The sequence below is a fragment of the Sorex araneus genome, chromosome 1 (genome assembly GCF_027595985.1).
Source record: "Sorex araneus isolate mSorAra2 chromosome 1, mSorAra2.pri, whole genome shotgun sequence".
NCBI lineage: Eukaryota > Metazoa > Chordata > Mammalia > Eulipotyphla > Soricidae > Sorex > Sorex araneus.
The window spans coordinates 53,316,546-53,335,301 of NC_073302.1; the positions used below are offsets into that span (position 1 = coordinate 53,316,546).

The 18,756-nt window shown below is 41.8% G+C and overlaps 1 protein-coding gene across 4 annotated transcripts in view; it reads left to right on the forward strand.

Annotated features, from left to right (window-relative positions):
- Nucleotides 1–17,473, forward strand: part of SLC24A2 (solute carrier family 24 member 2) — a 269,093-nt gene extending 251,620 nt beyond the window's left edge. For all 4 annotated transcript variants that reach the window (XM_055136391.1, XM_055136399.1, XM_055136385.1 and 1 more), the window contains 3 exons: nt 1,428–1,517; nt 3,528–3,694; nt 7,493–17,473. In XM_055136391.1, the coding sequence (XP_054992366.1) occupies nt 1,428–1,517; nt 3,528–3,694; nt 7,493–7,742 (507 nt within the window). In that variant the 3' untranslated portion in view covers nt 7,743–17,473. The remainder of the gene's footprint in view (nt 1–1,427; nt 1,518–3,527; nt 3,695–7,492) is intronic.
- The last annotated feature ends 1,283 nt before the right edge of the window (nt 17,474–18,756 follow it).

Below are 18,756 nucleotides of genomic sequence, written 5' to 3' on the forward strand. Positions count from 1 at the left end.
AGATTATGTTTGTCCTCAGAATATTCAAAAGATTACTATGTGAAAGCCTCTCTTTTCCTTCTAATGATGCTCTTTAAAAGCCATGACAGGAATGTTCTCCATGACTGCCCAAGGTCAGCCCTCCAGACAATTGAGATAGCCTTTATCAAAATCAGCTCCAGGATTCATTTCTCTGGACAGAATTGAATGGCATTATCAAAGAGAAAAATGAGGTTGTTTCTCAATGTGGAAAGTTTTGAAACGAAAAGTGTTTAAAACAAAAAGGCAGTCATAAGGAAAAGAATCTCTGAGAACATTCTGCTATCTGAGCATCTTTTAAAGGAGCTTGATTTTTGCAACAAAGGGTATCAGCAGAACATCACTGCATACAAATTGGGACTTCCCTGGGAGTAGGAAACACAGCATTTCTGCGTATTTGATTTTGAGTGGTTGCTATTTGAAGGAAACTTTAAGAATGTTTACATTGAAATATTTACTGTGTAAACCTAAGATCCAATACTAGACAAGTGAATTAGGCGTAATATTGTTAGGAGGAGAGCATTGGAGAGAAGCCTACCCAAGTGATTATACTCTGGAAACCTAAGTGAAAAGCAGTATGGTTGGCTGTCTGTCTCACTCTATGCATGTCTACATATGTGTTTCACATGTCCCAGACTCAGGCCATAGAAATAGTTCAAGGGATTAAACACATGCTTTCCGCTCAAGAGAGTTGGGTTTCATCCCTGGCACCACATGGCCTCACAAACACTGCCAGGAGTAAACCCCAAGGACAGAGATAGGAATAGCCCTTGAGCACCACCAGATGAGACCCTCAAAACAAAACAAAACAAACCCAAAAGTGTCCCAGACTGACCATCATTAGAAATATAAAGAAATAGTGGCAGTGACATCTATGTTACTTTTCCTGATTAGTCCAGGATTATTACACAAAACAATCGATTTGAATCTATTTATCATTCTTGTTTCTTGTTGAACAAAATTGATCACGTAAGTTTTATGTGATTGACACAATACAAGTGGATTATTCTACATTTTTGAAAAGAAGGAGAAAGAAAAGAAAAGCAAATGAGAGAGAGAGAGGATATGAAACAGATCATAGTCTTAAGAAAAAAATTGGACAACCAGAAGTTGGGAAGACAGGAGCCAAGAACATCTGATCATCCAGCACCAAGAATTCTCATTCTCATTAATAGATTCCCAACTCAAAACTAACTTAGCAATGATTTGGTTCTGATCAATGTCACAGTCCCAAGAGAGATTCTGACTGTGCCAACTTGACCAGGGGTGGCCTTTGCATTGCTAATCCTACCAAGAACATAGACAGTGGCAATGGGAAATAGTTGTATTCATGGATTTTTCTTTGGACCCTCAGATACCTGCTCAGTTAATAGCACTGACCCTCTCACCCTTTCCCTGTTCTTTCCCAGGCTTCAAGGAAGTTTTTTCCCATCACGTTTTTTGGCGCCATCACCTGGATTGCAGTGTTTTCTTACTTGATGGTGTGGTGGGCACATCAGGTAAGATTTTAAAACTAGAACCATCACCTCATTTTTCTTAGTTGCCAAATGTTTTACTTCTGTGTCTGCTTTTTGTAGCTGCCACAGAGCATTCATTCTCACAAGACATGTAATGGAGTTCCAGAACTGAAGGAATATGCTTCACTTTGTTTTGCTTCCTGGACTTTTCCTATAATGTGAAATTATCATTGCCCCAGCCACCTGTGGAAGAGAGAAAACCTCCCTTCTTGCATTATGCATCCTACGCAGGCCACTCTAGACTTGAGATGTTAAGGTTTTATCTGACTCTGTGGCACTCACTTTCTCTTAAATAATTACATACCTCATGCTCTCATCAGTCTTTCAAACTGGCTCTCAGAAAGGGATCTGGAGACAAAATAATGTCTTTCTTGAACTTTGATTTATAATAACTCATGATTCATTCCACTGTTATCACATTTAACTTAATACCAGCCATCTTGCCCGTCACAAGAAAAAAAAAATCTCAGGAATTGTTTGTTGCAAAATGTGAAAGAATAAGAAGGCAAGGATGGTATGGGTAGCTATTATTGATTGAATATGCACTACATGAAAAGCATTTCACATCTCTTTGTCCTTCTAATCTTGACCCTGCAAGCCCTAGAAGGAGGCCAGAGAGATAGTTCAGGAAGTAAAGCAGTTGCCTTGAATGAGGTCGCTTCGGCTGTGACACTGGGTTGATTGGCAACACTGAATATTGTCACCCAAACACTGATGGGTGAGGCCTCAAAATGAAACAAAAAAACCCTAGAAGGAAGTACTATTATAGGTAAAAGAGTTAAGCTTAGAGCTGATAACAAAATTGTGCAAGATCATTTTACCAGTAAATAGCAAAACTGAGATCTAAGCCAGAATTCTGCAACTCCAAAACTCAAGCATTTAATCTCTATTATAAACAGTCTAAATTCCAAACACTTGCAGCCTCTGTTTAATGTAATCTGAAATTTCTTCCTCTTCTTAATGTAAATAGAGTATAGCAATCGGAAGTAAAGAAATTACACCAAGAACGCCATATGTAGAGTTAAGTTAGATTTAACAAATGGTGCTGGAAAAACTGAATTTCCATAAACTTACAGACCTTTACTCACATCCTCTTTGAGAGACTTTTTTTGGTGGGGGACAGAGAAGGGAGGGTTCACACCCAGTGATGCTCAGATGTTATTCCTGGCTCTGCACTCAGGAATCACTCCTGGCAGTGCTCAGGGGACCATATGGAATGCCAGGGATTGAACCCAGATTGGCCATGTGCAAGGAAAATACCTTACCCGCTGTCCCCTTGAAAAATTTTCTATGTCAAGAGTTTGATTATGACCATTTTCGCTTTTCTGGGAGTATTTTACTGCCCCTGCTTGACCAGAATGGGCAGACCTTTTGATTACTATACAGGTGTGGGACTAAACTGGGGTTGGTTGCATACAGTGTAAGCGCCTTAGCCCCTCTACTATCTTACTGCACCCATGAATCTTTATTTTGTAAGTGTCATGAATGATGAAAACCAGTGGTTACAGTCAGTCCTTCAGCATGAATGAGAAGATGGCACCAGGCATGTGACTCAACTTGAGATATTAAGGTCAAATTTGGGACATTGCGCGTTAGTCCATCAATGCAGTATCCCCAAAGGTAACCCTCAAGGGTAATTCAAGGGCAAGTCTGCCTCAGATTATTGCCATTGTCAGGTACTCAGTCCTGAGCCAGTGATCTGGAATCACTGACTTTTGTAACTCTGGTCTTCCACTCTCCGAGAGCTGCATGTGAGGTCTCCCTATTTCTTTGGGGGATTATTGGTCCAATCTTCAGGTGACCATTACTGATCTCTTGCATCTGCATATCACTGAAGCATAACCACCTCTGTGTATAATTGTGGCTTCTCATTATTTGTTCTTTTGTATCATCTCAGCACAGCACAGAGAAGGAACCTATGATGAAGGGGTTACTTGAAGTGTTTCTAGTGCTGATGCTTGTGTGACTCACTGATCTCTGCACCACTTCCAGGTTGGAGAGACAATTGGCATTAGTGAAGAGATTATGGGTCTCACCATCTTGGCTGCAGGGACATCCATCCCTGATCTGATCACCAGTGTCATCGTGGCCCGGAAGGGGCTTGGAGACATGGCTGTGTCCAGCTCTGTTGGAAGCAACATTTTTGACATCACCATCGGGTGAGTAGAGAGATTGATGAAGGTGTACACCTGTTCCGTGACCATCTTTGTCTGTTTTTTCCCAAAAGGATTTTTATCCAGTCACTACTTTATCAGAAGGGTGTGTGTGTGTGTGTAAAATTTATATATTCATTTTGGTCCCTGTGTTCAAAAGAGATGAACAAAGGGAGGTATAAAATTAGAAGAGTCTCACAGTACAAGTCCCCAGAGATGTTTTTCTGTCATCCACTTTCTCAAGCAACCACCTCCACTCCCCCACACCTACAACTTTCCATTGTGTCTATGCTGTGCAAGGCTCCTTCTCCTACCAAGAGCTAGAATTACATCTTGTTCCCTGAGTTGCCCTAGTGAAATCTCCTTGTTCCTCAACATCATCCACTGAAAAAAGTGTTACCGGCCAGAATCTAGTAGGTAATATTGCCTATTCTGTTGACAGTGCAACTGACACAGCTCTCGCTTCTGCCTGGCCTGGTAACAGATGCACTCAGATGTAAACCTGGGAGGGCTAAGCCCAGTGAATTGAAAGCTGCATAATTCACGCTCTGACTTTTTGAGCACTCTCCAGCAGAGGCTGCAGATGTGCAGATCGACTGCCCCATTTACCTCATTGTTTTTCTCCAACATTTGCTTCACTTGCAGAGATCTTTATATTCCAGAAGGAAGCCTCTTGTACTACAGCCCTGAAGCTAAGCCAAAACCAAATTTCTCGGGGGCAGGAGTGATAGATAGTACAGAGGATAGGAATCTTGCCTTGTTCAAGGTCAACCCAGATTCCGTTCCCAGCACCACGAATGGGTCCCTGAGCCCCACTAGAGATGATTCCTTAATGTAGAACCAAGAGTAAGCCCTGAGCATAGCTGGCTGTGCCCCCCACCCACAACACTCCCCCCCAAAAAAATTGAAAAAAAGAAACTAATATCCCTCCACCATTTATTCTGTCAATGACATGGCCAGCTGGGTGACTGAATCCCTACTCCATATTTCCATGCTTTGGTTGCCTGAATCCTACTCCACTCTTGAGAAGCATCTGCTGCTAGCTTTTCTAAAGCCTCTCTTTCTCTCAAAGACCAAGAATAGAGCCCAGGGCTTCCCACATGCCAGGCAGTGCACTGTACTCCATCCCCAGGCCTAGCTTTTCTGATGTTTTTCAGTCCTTTCTCTGGATAGAAAACAAATGAGGTGATCAGATTTTAAGAGTTGAATGACCCTTTGGTACCCGGGTTTTCCGGTCACAGCGTAAATGGACACAGAGTCAGAAAGACAGTAATGCAAGTGCAAAGGAGTTTTATTCCAGTTAACTGGGGTCAACTATCTCACCCAAAAGGGACCTTTTGATAGCAACCTGGACCTTCAACTGCAAGCAGTTTACCTAGGGTTTGGTTACATAAGCTGTAGTATACACACACACACACACACACACACACACACACACACACACACACACACACAATCACACACACACACACTATTTTGGGTACAACCAAAGCTGCAAGGGGATTGGTTAGGCTTATCAGCTAGGCCCATGGACTTTCTAGATCATGCCCAGTGGGTCTGCAGAAGTTGCCTGATTTCTGAAACTGTGCTGTTTTCAGAATCGAAACTGAGGCCTAGTGTGCTGGGGAGGTTAGGAAGCCTAGCATGGCTTCAGTCTGGTCTTCAGGTACCTAAGAGCCCCCAGCCTTGTCCTTCTTCAGGGTACCAAGCTGGGTTTCTGCTTCCAGAAATCATGCCTGAGTCCCCTCACTGGCTGTGGTGCCTGTCACCAGGTGACCCATCCTGTCCTCTCCCCTCCGTGCCTACTCCACTGGCCAGCCTGCTATCATCTTTGGTCATTTGTTTTTGCTCCCATGATTATGCGGTTTATATATGCCTACCCTCTGGGTGGTACACTGTGTAGAGAAGAACTAGCTTTTTTGTTTGTTTTTATATTCCCAGCACCCAGCATCTGGCTCTCAACATTTCTTCAATAACTAAGAATAAAAGGCAGACCCCAGGGAGATAGCTCAAAGAACTAGTGTGCATGTTTTGCATGCAGGAGGCTGGAGTTTGATCCCAATCATTTTAAGGTCCTCCCTCACCCCCTAGGACACCACCGGGAGCAATCTCAGAGTGATTTGGGTGTGACCCAAAAATAAAAGTCAGGTGAAAAAGGGAATGGAATGGGCAACAAAATACCTAATTCTAAAAAGTTTAATCACACATAAATACAAAATACTATTTTCTTCAAATCTTTGGGAAAGACCCTGTTTTAGCCAAAAAGCTGTCCCATCTGCTCAGAAATGAACCTCACACCGCTATATTGACTCACAACCCTTCAGCATTTTATATTTTCACTTGCTTTTAGATTGTGGATTAGGTCATTGCTCTTCTCTGTCTCCCTATAGCCACATCCTCAGATGACTGGAGATTCACTCCATCTCTGTTCTGATTCATTCAGTAAATAGAGGAAGGTTCTTTGTTTATTGTTTGGAGTGCGGAGTGCGGAGGGGGGAGGGGTGAATCTGGCAGTCCCGGCCACCACTCCTAGCTCTCCACTCAGCAGGTTTTTCTGTGGATGTTCTCCAGGAATCATGGAGTAGCGGGGATAAAACTGGGATCAATCAAGACAAACCTGAATTTTTCTTTGTTTGGTTTTGGGGCCACCATTTTATGTGCTCAGGGCTTATTCCTGACTCGGAGTTCACGGATCACTTGGGGCAGTGCTTAGTGGTACTGGGGATTGAACCCAGACTGGCCGCATTAAAAGTAAGCACCTTACCCACTCTGCTATCTCTCCAGCCCCCGAATCTGCCTCTTTCACGTGATGTCCTGGGCCAACCAAATCCATAATAGTGAACCTAACCAGACACCTTTCACGGGTATTGAGGTCAAAAAGTTAACACTGTCTCCCTGCCCCAACGAGACCCCAAGTTGCTGCCCATAAATGGCTCCTCCAGCTCCAGAACGGCTATGATCCCAGAGGCCTACAAACCAACCTCGGAACCCAGTGACTTTTGGCAGAAATGCGTCCTGATTGTGCATTAAACTACAGCACCGTGCCACCCCTGGTGGGATAAGGTGTTTGTCTCTTCCACCTTCCCCCACACACACACACCAGTGGCATGCTGGCCGCCATCTTTCAGAGCCTATTGGACAGTCAGGTACCAGCCTGCAGTCACAAGAAGAGCAGGGCCTCATGGGATGGGGGGGGGTGTGGAACCAGCCCTTCTCCCCTCAACAAGACCCTGAATTGCTACCCATGAATGATCCCAGAGGCACACAAACCAATCTCGGAACCCAGCAGCTTTTGGCAGAAATTGCTCCAGACTTACTTACTAGAATATCAGAAATCCAAAATTGTGCTGCCACAATTGTGGCCGTGCAACATCATATGCTCTTCATAATCAGCAATAGAAAACAAATTATCTTATGATGCCTTTTTGGCAGCCCTGATTTTTGGGGGAAAATTCCAAATGATGATGGTGGGTCTTTTGTTGAAATATTGAATGTAATCATCGTAGAGAGAGAGTAAAGTGGAAATCATCTGCCACACAGGCAGGGGGAGGGGTGAAATGGGGGGTATACTAGGGTTCTTGGTGGTGGAACATGTGCACTGATGAAGGGATGGGTGTTTGATCATTGTATGACTAAGACTTAAACTTGAAAGCTTTGTAACTGTTCTCACAATGATTCAATAAATTAAAAAAATTTTTTTTAGTTTTTAAAAAGTTAACACTGGATTATCTGCTGCTACTTCCTTCTGTCTCACTGCTCCCCTGATGTCACCTCCTCCTCTCTCTTTGCTTTTCTCCCTCACAGGCTCCCATTGCCCTGGCTTCTGTACACTTTCATTCACCGATTCAAACCAGTAGCTGTCAGCAGCAATGGCCTCTTCTGCGCCATTGTCCTCCTCTTCATCATGCTGCTCTTTGTCATCCTCTCCATTGCCCTCTGCAAGTGGCGGATGAACAAAGTGCTGGGCTTCACCATGTTCTTCCTCTATTTCGTGTTCCTGGTGGTCAGTGTCCTCCTGGAAGACAGAATTCTTGTGTGCCCTGTGTCCATCTAGCAGGAAGAGCCATATCTTGAATTAACAGCATGGGTGGTCCCTGCCACTCTGGGTTTTAGGCTCCTTGCCCTCAGAAGAGGAGGCAGCTGGCTCGAAGCCCTCCTTGGTGGGTTCGAGGTGGGATGCGCTCACCCATCTCCCAGGCTGCTTCCACCCTTGCCTGCTGAAACAGCTTCATGCAAGAGACAAAGAGAACCATGCATTTGGAGCTTCTCTCCATCACCACTGACAGGTACTCCTCGCTGGTCGGAGGTACATTTGTTGTAATTATGCAAACAATGACAGAGGCGATACATATAAAATATACATATTATAAATAGATGCACATGAACCCATCCTTGCCTGCTCCTGTATTTATACCTCTTCTTCTTTACCTATAGAGTAATACATACCTGTATACGAACACAAAAGTAAATTATATATATATAAAAAAATCAGAAATATATATATATACAAATGCATCTTTTCAGGGATAGCTCTAGTATATTTATAGTACCTATTTGAAGAAGGTGTCAATCTTCGGTCTGAGCTTTACCACTTAAATGCAAGAGGTGAACTAATAGAATCATTGCCATGACCTCCAGCCGACTTTGGACTTACTGGGATGCTGCCTGATAAAGTGAATATTTTAGAAAAAATGGGTTGTAGCAGGGAGGGCTTGGAAAGGAATTTCTGTGGAGGTTCTGAGTTAAGGCCTCCAACATGCTACAAGGCTACTAGGAAAGGTTATTTGGCCCTTCCTACTGGGATAAACTAACTGAAACCCATGGGAGTACTGGAACAAACCAGAATGGGTGACATTGGTTGGAGGGCAGGTAGAGGTGCCCAGGATTAATTTTCTTTGGGTTTTTTTTAAATATATATATATATATTGCCCCAGCATGCAAGTAGAACATATGACTGCAAACCAAATTAGCACTCTCCTAGGACAGCAAGACTATATAAACTGAACCTATCTTGTTCCAATGCATGACCCATTATCATCAAAGGAAGGGGGTCAAGTTTAGCTGTGCTTGTCATTTAGATGTATTTTCATGCCAAGGGCTCAGATATAATCGAAATGCCTGCCAAGAGAGCCTGGGTCTATAAGGAGAAACACCAGCCAGAAAAAGGGGTTCAGTGGCATGTGCCCTCTGCCGAGAATGGAAGGGCATAGTTCTTTAAGACAGCTTTCAGTGTGGTCAGGAAAGTGTTGATGATGGGAGAAAGCATTATTTCTCCACTATAATTGAACTGAGTCCGAATCTGGTCAGTAAAGCTTGGCGGTGTCAAGAAAGGTATTGCATACTAAGGCAGCCCCAAGAAAGGTTTCAGAGGTCTCTGTCGAGCCATGTCAGGACCAGGGTTTGGTTAAAGTTCATGCAACATTCATGTCTCTCTTTGCTTTGGACTTTCTGTGGGACTCTTCCCAAAGATGTTTCTTCACAGCTCTTTCTTACTGGCTTTAAGCCAATCACTCTAGGTTTTGAGTTCTGATTTTGCTCAGTGTTTGGTGGGCTCTTTTCATTTCATTTATTTTTTCAGTGCCCTGCAAGTTCTGTTTGAGACCTGTGTAATTTCTCAGGTCTGTATCAATACAAAATAAAACCAGTACAGGAAGGGAGACAAGTAGTCAGGTACAGGTAAACAAAATTGATGAACAAAAATCCATATACACATGGCGTTTTTCATTTCCTCATGACATGCTTCCCTAGGTTGGGATGAGAGCTCGAAGGGCTGGTGTGCAGGTTTAGGGGGGTATACTGAGATACATTTAATAACTGGCACCTTAGGTCCACCAGGTACCACAAACACTGCTGGGCCCAAGCAGCCCAGGTGGGGAGTATCTCATGGAAGAGCCCCTGTTCCCTTGAGCACTGCCAGAAGACCACCCCACCTAAACACACACACACACACACACACACACACACACACACACATACACACACATACGCCTGCTTTTCTTGCAATCAGTGAGAAAAGTAACTGGAATTCAGCTCATTGATCTGTATCCATCCTAAATCCTACATCAACATCAGCAAACATCACAGTCTTGACTTGAACTTATAGGTCCTTGTCTCCAGCCTGTGGTGGTGACACTGTGTGCTAGGATGTGGGTGTGAGTACACACTCCTCACACAGGAAACCAGAATGCAACCACATCCCTGAAGAGATGGAAGAAAAGTGAGAATTCCTGATGGGGCCCAGAAGTTCTTCCACAAAATCTGAGCTGACTCCCCAAGCAGGACCATGACAAGCAGGGCCCCACCTTGCTCTTCACCCAGATACCAAGAGCATATATAAGGGGATCCCCCTGGGGTAACAAGACACCCATGGGGCTAAACCCAGAAGGCTCTCTTTCAAGTCTATCCAATTTGGCAAAATAGCATTTTTCAGTTGTAAGAGAGAAACATTGAATGAGAGGTGCATCTCATTTACCCCACAACAGGGATTTGTACAAAGGCAAGAATGTGTGCTTCTTCTTTAGAACAAAGGAGAATTGGCAAAAAAAAAAAAAGAACTTGTTTAAACCTCTGGTTGTTTATCCCATGGGTTACTTGAAAGGGAGCAAATTTTGCTACCTCTCATTGGCTGCACTGTTGTCTAGAAGAAGGTGACCTGGTTGACTGACTCAATGCAACAAGGAAGGATGAGAGAGGTTCACAGCCTGCCTATTTCTAGTCCAGCACCTCCTGATCACTGACAGTGACACGTGACAACAGTGTCCCCTAACTGGCGTAGACCCCTGCAGGAATACCATGGCTGCTGTACCAGCTTCCTCTCTGTCCCACTGCTTTCCTTGGCTTTCTCTTCCTTTTGGTTCTAGGAGATTATATGTAGTCGAGTGTAAATTCAGGGAAATATGTCTAAAAGTGAACATTTTACAATATCCAAGTCATTAACATCATTATAAGAAAGCAGATCCCCCTGATGATGTTCTGAGTAGGTCCTCAACAGCCTTTCCTGCCTGACTATACTTATGCATCTATAAATGTGTGTATTGGCACTGAATGAAGATGCACACACAGGCACACACAGGCACACACACACAGGCACACACACACACACATACACACACTTTTGCCTTCTGAACCAGTCACACTCAGACTTGAACTGGCCTGCCATCTCCCTAACCCTGCTATAGAAAAAAAAAGAAATGAACAGGGATGCTGTGGAATTTTAGATGGCAGATATTCAATATAGCCAATTGTAACCCCAGAACAGTTTTTAAACATTTTTTCTCAAACGGCCCAAAACAATAGGGCATGTGCCATACCTGGGCTCAATCCTTAACAAAGCACCACCAGGAGTGATCCCTAAGCACAGAGTAAGAAGTAAGACATGAGTGTTTCAGGGTGTGGCAAAATAAAACTATCCCCCCACCAAAAAAATTCAGTAATCAACTTCTTTCTCTTCAATCTAAATGAAACAAGCTGTACAAAATTATTCCTTTTATTCATGCAACCAAACAAGTCCTGTCTGTGAGTACCTTCCCTGGCACCCTAGGCAGTCTCAGGAAAGGAGAACAATGTAGCTCACATAGGGATGCTCCAAGAGGAACCAGAGAGATAGTACAGTGAGTAGGGTACTTGCCTTGCACACAGCTGATCTGGGCTCGATCTCTGGCATCCCATATGGACTCCCGAGCAACACCAGGAGTAAATCCTGAGTGCAGAGCCAGGAGTAACCTCTGAGCATCACTGGGCATGCCCCCTCGCAAAAAATATAATGCAGGACTGGAGCGATAACACAGTGGGTAGGGCGTTTGCCTTGCCTTGTACGCGGCCTACCTGGGTTGAATTCCCAACATCCCATCTGGTCCCCCGAGCACCACTAGGAGTAATTCCTGAGTGCATGAGCCAGGAGTAACCCCTATGCATCACCAGGTGTGACCCAAAAATAAAAATAAATAAATAAATAAAAATAATGCTTGAAGAGAACTCTTTAAACTGAATCTGAGAATGCATATGCTCTGTCCAGCTGTACCCTGAGCCCCAGTAGCTGCAGAAGAACTGAATCCATAGATGAGACTGTGTTTGACTTGTAAGCTGAGCCGGGTAGTGACAGGGAGGAAGTCACACTGCACATGTGCAGAGATGAAGCAGTCAGCAGAGTCAGCAAGATCCTCTGGCGTTATAGAAAGAGGCAGAAATTGTTCCATATTCAGGGAAAATGTAAGGCTTCTTAACAGGTGTCACCTGACAGGGGCTGTTAGAATTTATTTTCCAGGGAAAACATAAAGCAGGTCACTTGGAGTCCTTGCCACAAAATGCAGCTGCCTTATTCATGAGATATTTGATCCTGTGAACATACACCCACTCCCCATCATTGCTCACAGCTCTTCAACTCCCATGCAGGAGGAGGAGGAGATAGAAAATAAGACCTAAAGGGAAGCCCCTCTCCCAGCAAAGAAGTGACAACAGATGGAAATAGAAATCCAGGGAAGGCAGGGACTTCTGTTAAGTGTTATGCCAGAGTTACTGAGTCAAAGCATCTGACCTGGGTCTGGTAATCCTTTTGCATACAAGCATTTCAGAAAATTTCAGTATGCTTTCTTCAAGAGGGAGCAGGGACAAGAAAAGGGGAGAGAGAGAGAGAGAGAGAGAGAGAGAGAGAGAGAGAGAGAAAGGGGAGAGAGAGGAATGTGAGGACACTTGTTCCTGAACAGATTGTTAGTTCAATAATTAAGTGGGCATATTATCAGGGGCAGCTCTGTTCCAGAAGAAGTAAAAGGAAAATATTCTCAGGGTGATTTCTGAAAAAATCAACTCTCTCATAAAAGCTCATTATAGAAGCTGATGCTCGTTCTTACTAAACTAGTTCTTACATAACCACTTGGCTTCGGGTTTCTAAAGACAAATCCTCGTCTCTATACCTCCCTTGGCAATATTGTCTTCAATTAGTAGGTAACAGCCTGTCACTAAGAGAGAGTTACCACTTTCAGTACCAGTATTGCAAACCACAATGCCCAAAAGGAGAGAGAGAGAAAGAGAGAGAGAGAGAGAGAGAGAGAGAGAGAGAGAAGCACCTGCCATAAAGGCAGGCAGGAGGTGGGGGACCAGGGGTCATGGGAGGGAACCTGTGGACATTGGTGCTGGGAAATGTACACTGGTGGAAGGTTGGGTGTTGGAATACTGTATGACTGAAATCCAATCATGAACAGTTTTGTAGTGGTCTATCTCACAGTGATTCAATAAAAAAGTTTAAAAAAAAAGAGAGTGAAAAATGAAGGATAATGGGGAATAAAATAATGGGGGGAAAGGAAAGAGGAGAAAAAAGAAATCAATTTACTTTTTCTAAGAATCCCAAGGAAGCAAATGTCATATTGAAATATACGCCTGTAAACTTTAAAATAATTACAATATCAAGTTTTTTTCTAACCAGTTACAAGAGCCTTTACATGGTTCCAGATTTTGAAAAGATTTCCCTTCTCACAAAGCCCTTGGGAAAGAAGGATGACATACACCTGACATGCTGTATATTTAAGTCTAGCTCCTTGCATCTATATCTTAGTATTTTTTTTAATCTCACCTCTTCATGTTCTTAAAAATACATAGAAAACAATAGAAGCAATAAAGGATACTCCCTAGCCAGCCAGACTCCGTTACATGACCACAGTAATAATTTCCACATCACTAAGAGCTTTGAAACTGCACAGCTGTGGCTCTAGCAGAATGTGACAGCTGTGGGAAGCATAGGTGCACTTGCTTGCCAGGGAAATCACAGAGACCTTGCCCCACTCCATCCACTATGCTTATGGTCACCTTATATACCCTCCTCAGACACGGGATCCTTGCTCAGAACCACCTAAATTCAACAACGGTGTTTAAACTGACAAGCGAGTTTTCTTTCAAAAAAGAGTGATAGAGGCATCAGAAAGAAAGCTCCATAGACTGAGCACTTGGCATGTGGGAGACCTGGTTTCAATCTCCGATCACATGGTCCCCAAAGCACCATGGTCCCCCCCAAAAAAATACAAATGAATAAATAAAAAGAAATGAGTGAAAGAGAACTACGAAAAATAAGTGAATCCAAGAGTCAGCCCATTTTTAGATAAATGACCCTGAATAGACAAATGACTGAATAGACAACTATGGGCAAATTAGTGGATAATAGTGGGAGGCTGTATGTTTATTCTTGCCTGAAGAATGAGCCACCAAATGATCTAAGCCAAAGCGTTTTCACTAAATGATTAATGGACAGACTAGAAAACCTTAATGAATTTTCAAAAGACATGAATACCTGAAAGAGCGGCATGAAATTTTGCATGTAGCTTGCCAAAAGTTTAATTCTGTCAAGAGAGTTTTTCCATCCTACGGCTCTCAAAAAAGACAAGCCTTCTGTAGGAGAGGTGCCAGCACAGATGACCTGACCCCAGTGTAGTCCAGTTCCAGGGACTGTTAATACCAACAACCATCAGTGTGGAACTGTTGGCCCTTCAGGCTACTCCAACCTCCTCATGTTGATGACTTGATCTATCTTACTTTTCTTTTTGGCAAACAACAACAAACCAGCATCTAGGTATTCTCTCACTACTCAACTTTGACATGGTGGGGAGTACCACTATACAACTCCTTATTGATTTTCTTCCAATGAAATCTTTAGATTTTTTTTATTTCTAAGTCCTTGTCTCTGACCCTTTTAAATAGTTTTTGTAGTTCTTCTCTACCTAAGCCTTTTAAAATGTATTGTGTTGCTCTTCAATTCCGAAACCTTCTGACTAATGATGCTCCAAGTTGAAGACTGAACGTGACTGAATTATAACCTCCAATCTGATGCTTTGCTTCGTTTTTTATGCACTCCTCTATTGCCTTTACCTTTTAGAAAGCCATACTTTATTGCTGATTCACACTTATCTGTGTTCCCTGTGACTCCTGCATCTTTCTCCCTAGACGTTTGGATGAAGCCAGTTAACTTTTAAGCTTATTTCAATGCATTTGCATAGGTCTTACTTATCATAAACCGCTCTCCCCTTCACCATATGGAGTCTTGGTGTGTTCTCGTCTAAGTCTACTCCCAGTTCTCCCAGTTAACAAGTCCAGGTCAGATCTAGTACTTAATCACTTTCCGGGTTCTCACCACCAGCCTCCCCAGCTTCCTTGTACTTGCAGAGTCTAATGAACATTTTCTCCACCTCCTTGTTAATGTGAATATTCAAAAATACTAGACCCCATAACAACTCCAATAACTTATGTTTTATGTAATGATCCCCCCCCTTTGGAGAAATCTGCCTCCTCCAGGCCACAACTAAAGTATGAACAGAACTCACATTCACAAGAGAGTAGAGTAATAGATATACCTTAAGAGCACCAGTGGGTCTTTAACTCAAGGCCCAGCTGGCATATTCCTCTTGCGAAAAGTTTGAATACTGGGTGCAGCATTATCATGAGGCCCTGGTGAGGTCAATGCACAGTTTTGTTGTGGAGGTCCAACATTTACAAAGAATTCAGAATGGGAGAGACACAGTTTTCAAGCATTCAGAAACTGGACCTGCACTTATATGCATTGATTTACTGGAAGGAATTTCTTTCTTCACTTTAGATAGGAAAGAGAAGAAAGGTGGGCTCTTCTCTTATCAACAGTATTGCTATGAGTTTACTTCTTTTGTGATAGGATGGATAGCAACTGTGACTTTATTGACTGACATCCTGGCCCAGGGAGAAAGAATGGGAATTTGCTCCTGTATTCTCACATAGTGCATTATGTATTCCTTTATAATGGATTTGAAAGTAGCCAAGGTTTGGGGAATAATAAGTCTCTAAAACACTCAACAAAGAAAAGAGAATACTTACATTTTAAATCACGTTACCCCCCCAAAAAATGAATGAATGAACGAATAAATTCTGAAATCCCTGAATAAAATCACTTTTCTGAAATGAAATAATATGCATGAATTAAGGGTAGATAATTCCCTGACATTTTAATTAAGTAAATCTCTAATTCTTTCATCAGGATACAATTAAAGGACAGTGGATGCCTTTTGGGGTTTTTAATTTTTTAATATTGCACTTTATAGTACTTCATAAGAGACAATTGTCTTAATTAAAGCCATAAAATATGAGTAATACACATATTCAGGGTTTCTGAATATAATCAATCAATAAGCAGTCCATAAGTCATTCCTGTTTTGTATTGTTTGTTATCAATTAAAGTTTATCTGTTATATTTTTATCGCATACAATTATTGTTCTAGACAATCCTAATATACTGATGAATTTTAGCTATGTACCTTATAAAACTCTGAAAAATCAAAGAAATTAATCATTTTTCAAAATCAGTCTTCATTCTCAAAATAGGTGGTTACATAATTTCTTTCAAAGCAAAGTCTGATACTATAGTGAAAAATTTCCATTTTCAAATGATATATTTACGAGTTTTCAGGAATCCATTTGTTATGCAAGGCAAGGTTTACCTAATGGAGTTATAAAGTAAATAACTTGCAAATCTATACTGGAAAAATTAAGTATTGTTTGTGATTTTATATAACTATGTATCTAAGAAGCTCCCTTCTAAAAATGGCAAAACAGATATACAAATTATCAATCATTTCTTATTTCCCATATTATTAGCTTTCCTTGGGAGTAAAGTCAAACAGTAGACTTTGTACTGCATTGAGCTTTTATTCCCTCTCTGCTAAAATCCATAATTTCTCACCTATCGTGGTAAACTACACACACGTATGTGTGTGTAGATGCCCCCCAAATAAAAAAAAAACCTTTATGTTTCACTTCATCACAACTTTGCGTATAATTTGAGTGAAGTCTAAATTTATGACTTAAAGGCACTTACTATCTTGTGAACACATACCACAACTGGATACATAAATCACAGATAATAAAGTCATGCACCAAATGGGATAACTCCATCAATTTCATGCTAAATTCACCCTAAAGAGAATGTCTGTACCCACTGCAAGTGCTGCGCCTGGTAGAGGCTGTTCTTGGTCTGAAGAGTTTCTGCTAGGGCAGAGACTTTCCATACAGAAGGGGGAAACTTCTGGCAAATTCTATTAAAATCCACATGCAAAGTCCATGTTTGTGCCCTGCATCTAGACTGGATGTTACTTCTTCGGTTCTTAGAAAAACTCCAGATACAATAGCTTCCAAACATCCTCAGTCTCAAAGAGCCTTCAAAAGTAAGGGCAGCAATAACCACCTTCTCTATGCTCTAAAAGCAAGTTAAGTAATATTTTGTTCTGTACATGTTGTGAAAACAGAAAATTTTGTCAACCTGGATCCCACCATAGACATTTTCCCTAGAACACATAACTATTTGGGGGTGATAATATTAAAAATATCAGAATGCCATTTTTGCAAAGGATCTTTTTAGGGACAAATATCTCGTGTCTCCTTTGTTTATCTCCAACTTAAAGATGCTTATCTAAATTTACTCTTCAAGAATCCAATTGATGAACTTCTGGATCATTTTTTTCACCCTGTGTGCATTTTGTTTATTATGAGCAATTTTCACTGGATGATGAATTCTGTGGAGATTTTGCATCTATTTATTATGTGTGACTGTGTCTGTACATAGACTGAAAGCTTATTTATTTGTACACAGGCTGTTCAGAGTAAAGTGTTTCAGTCACATGGACCTCACTCTGATAAAGGGTGTTTCTTCACCATGTTCATGTTACACTTCCCACTCCTTTGTGCTCCTACTACTGGTAATCAAGTCATAGAATATCACTTTCTGTAACTAAGTCTCCTCGGTGTGAAAAATAATAGTAATAAAATTATTGAACCAAAGAAGATGTTGTCTTATTTCTTTTGGAGTAATTCTTTACCTTCAGTCACTCAGGACTCAGAGGATCACAAGAAGTAGACCCAGACCCACATTCATCTCTGGCACACCAAATTGTTACCGATCACTGTAGGAGAGATCCCTAAGTGTAGACCCATGAGTATGCCCTAAGCAAGATGTGGTCCAAAAATAAAGCAAGCACACAAAAAAATCACAGTTTAAAAGGAGCAAAATGACAAGTAAAGGTTACTGTGAACTATCAGTTCCCCTTGTGGAGTACTTACTAATATTATCTGTGCTTTTAAGTTACTCAGGGAACCACGTGCACTGAAAGGATTACTCTAATATTTCAGTTTGCATTAAGCAACTACACTGAAATTGAAAATTAGGAAGTCTAGGCCATAAAGATAACACAGTGGGTAAGGTACTTGCCTTGCACACTGCTGAACTGTGATCAATTCCCAGCATTCCACATGGTCCCCTCGATCCCCGCCAGGAGTGATTCCTGAGTGCAGAGTCAGGAGCAAGCCCTGAGAACTGCCAGGTGTGGCCTCCAGAAACACACAAAAAATTACATAGTTAATAATACCTGATTTTCTCAAATACTACATATACCTGACAGGCTTAAAAACCAAGAAACAAAATCTTTGTGTACACAAAAGCAATTTCTATGTATCTAATAAATCAAATTCAAAAAGTTGGACTGTCGTAAATATTTAGGTACAACTTATAAGCATAATAAAAGCCTGCTACTGGGGGCTGGAGCAATAGCACAGCGGGTAGGGCGTTTTCCTTGCACGCAGCCAACCCGGGATTCGATCCCCAGCATCCCATATGGTCCCCTGAGCACCACCAGGGATAATTCCTGAGTGCAGAGCCAGGAGTAACCCCGTGCATTGCCGGGTGTGACCCAAAAAGCAAAAAAAAAAAAAAAAAGCCTACTACTTTCTTCAAACTAATATCTGTGTCCAATATAAATTATATTTACATAGTAAGAAGATTATAAAATATGTTTTGGGGGCTTTGGGTTTTTTTTTTTTGATGGGGAGCCTAAACCATAGAACCACATAAAACCATATTGGCTCTACTGGAACCACAAGTGATTACATAGCATTCACAACTCAAATTTTGCATCATTATATATGAAGTGCATTATATCTCCCTTCCTCACCAAGACCAAGCATTTCATCTGGAGCTTAATTTCAAGGCCCAAAGGTCATCATTACCATTATTATTGAGATAGGGAAAAGAATCGCTGTTGTTACTATTGTTATTACTATTTTTAAAGAAA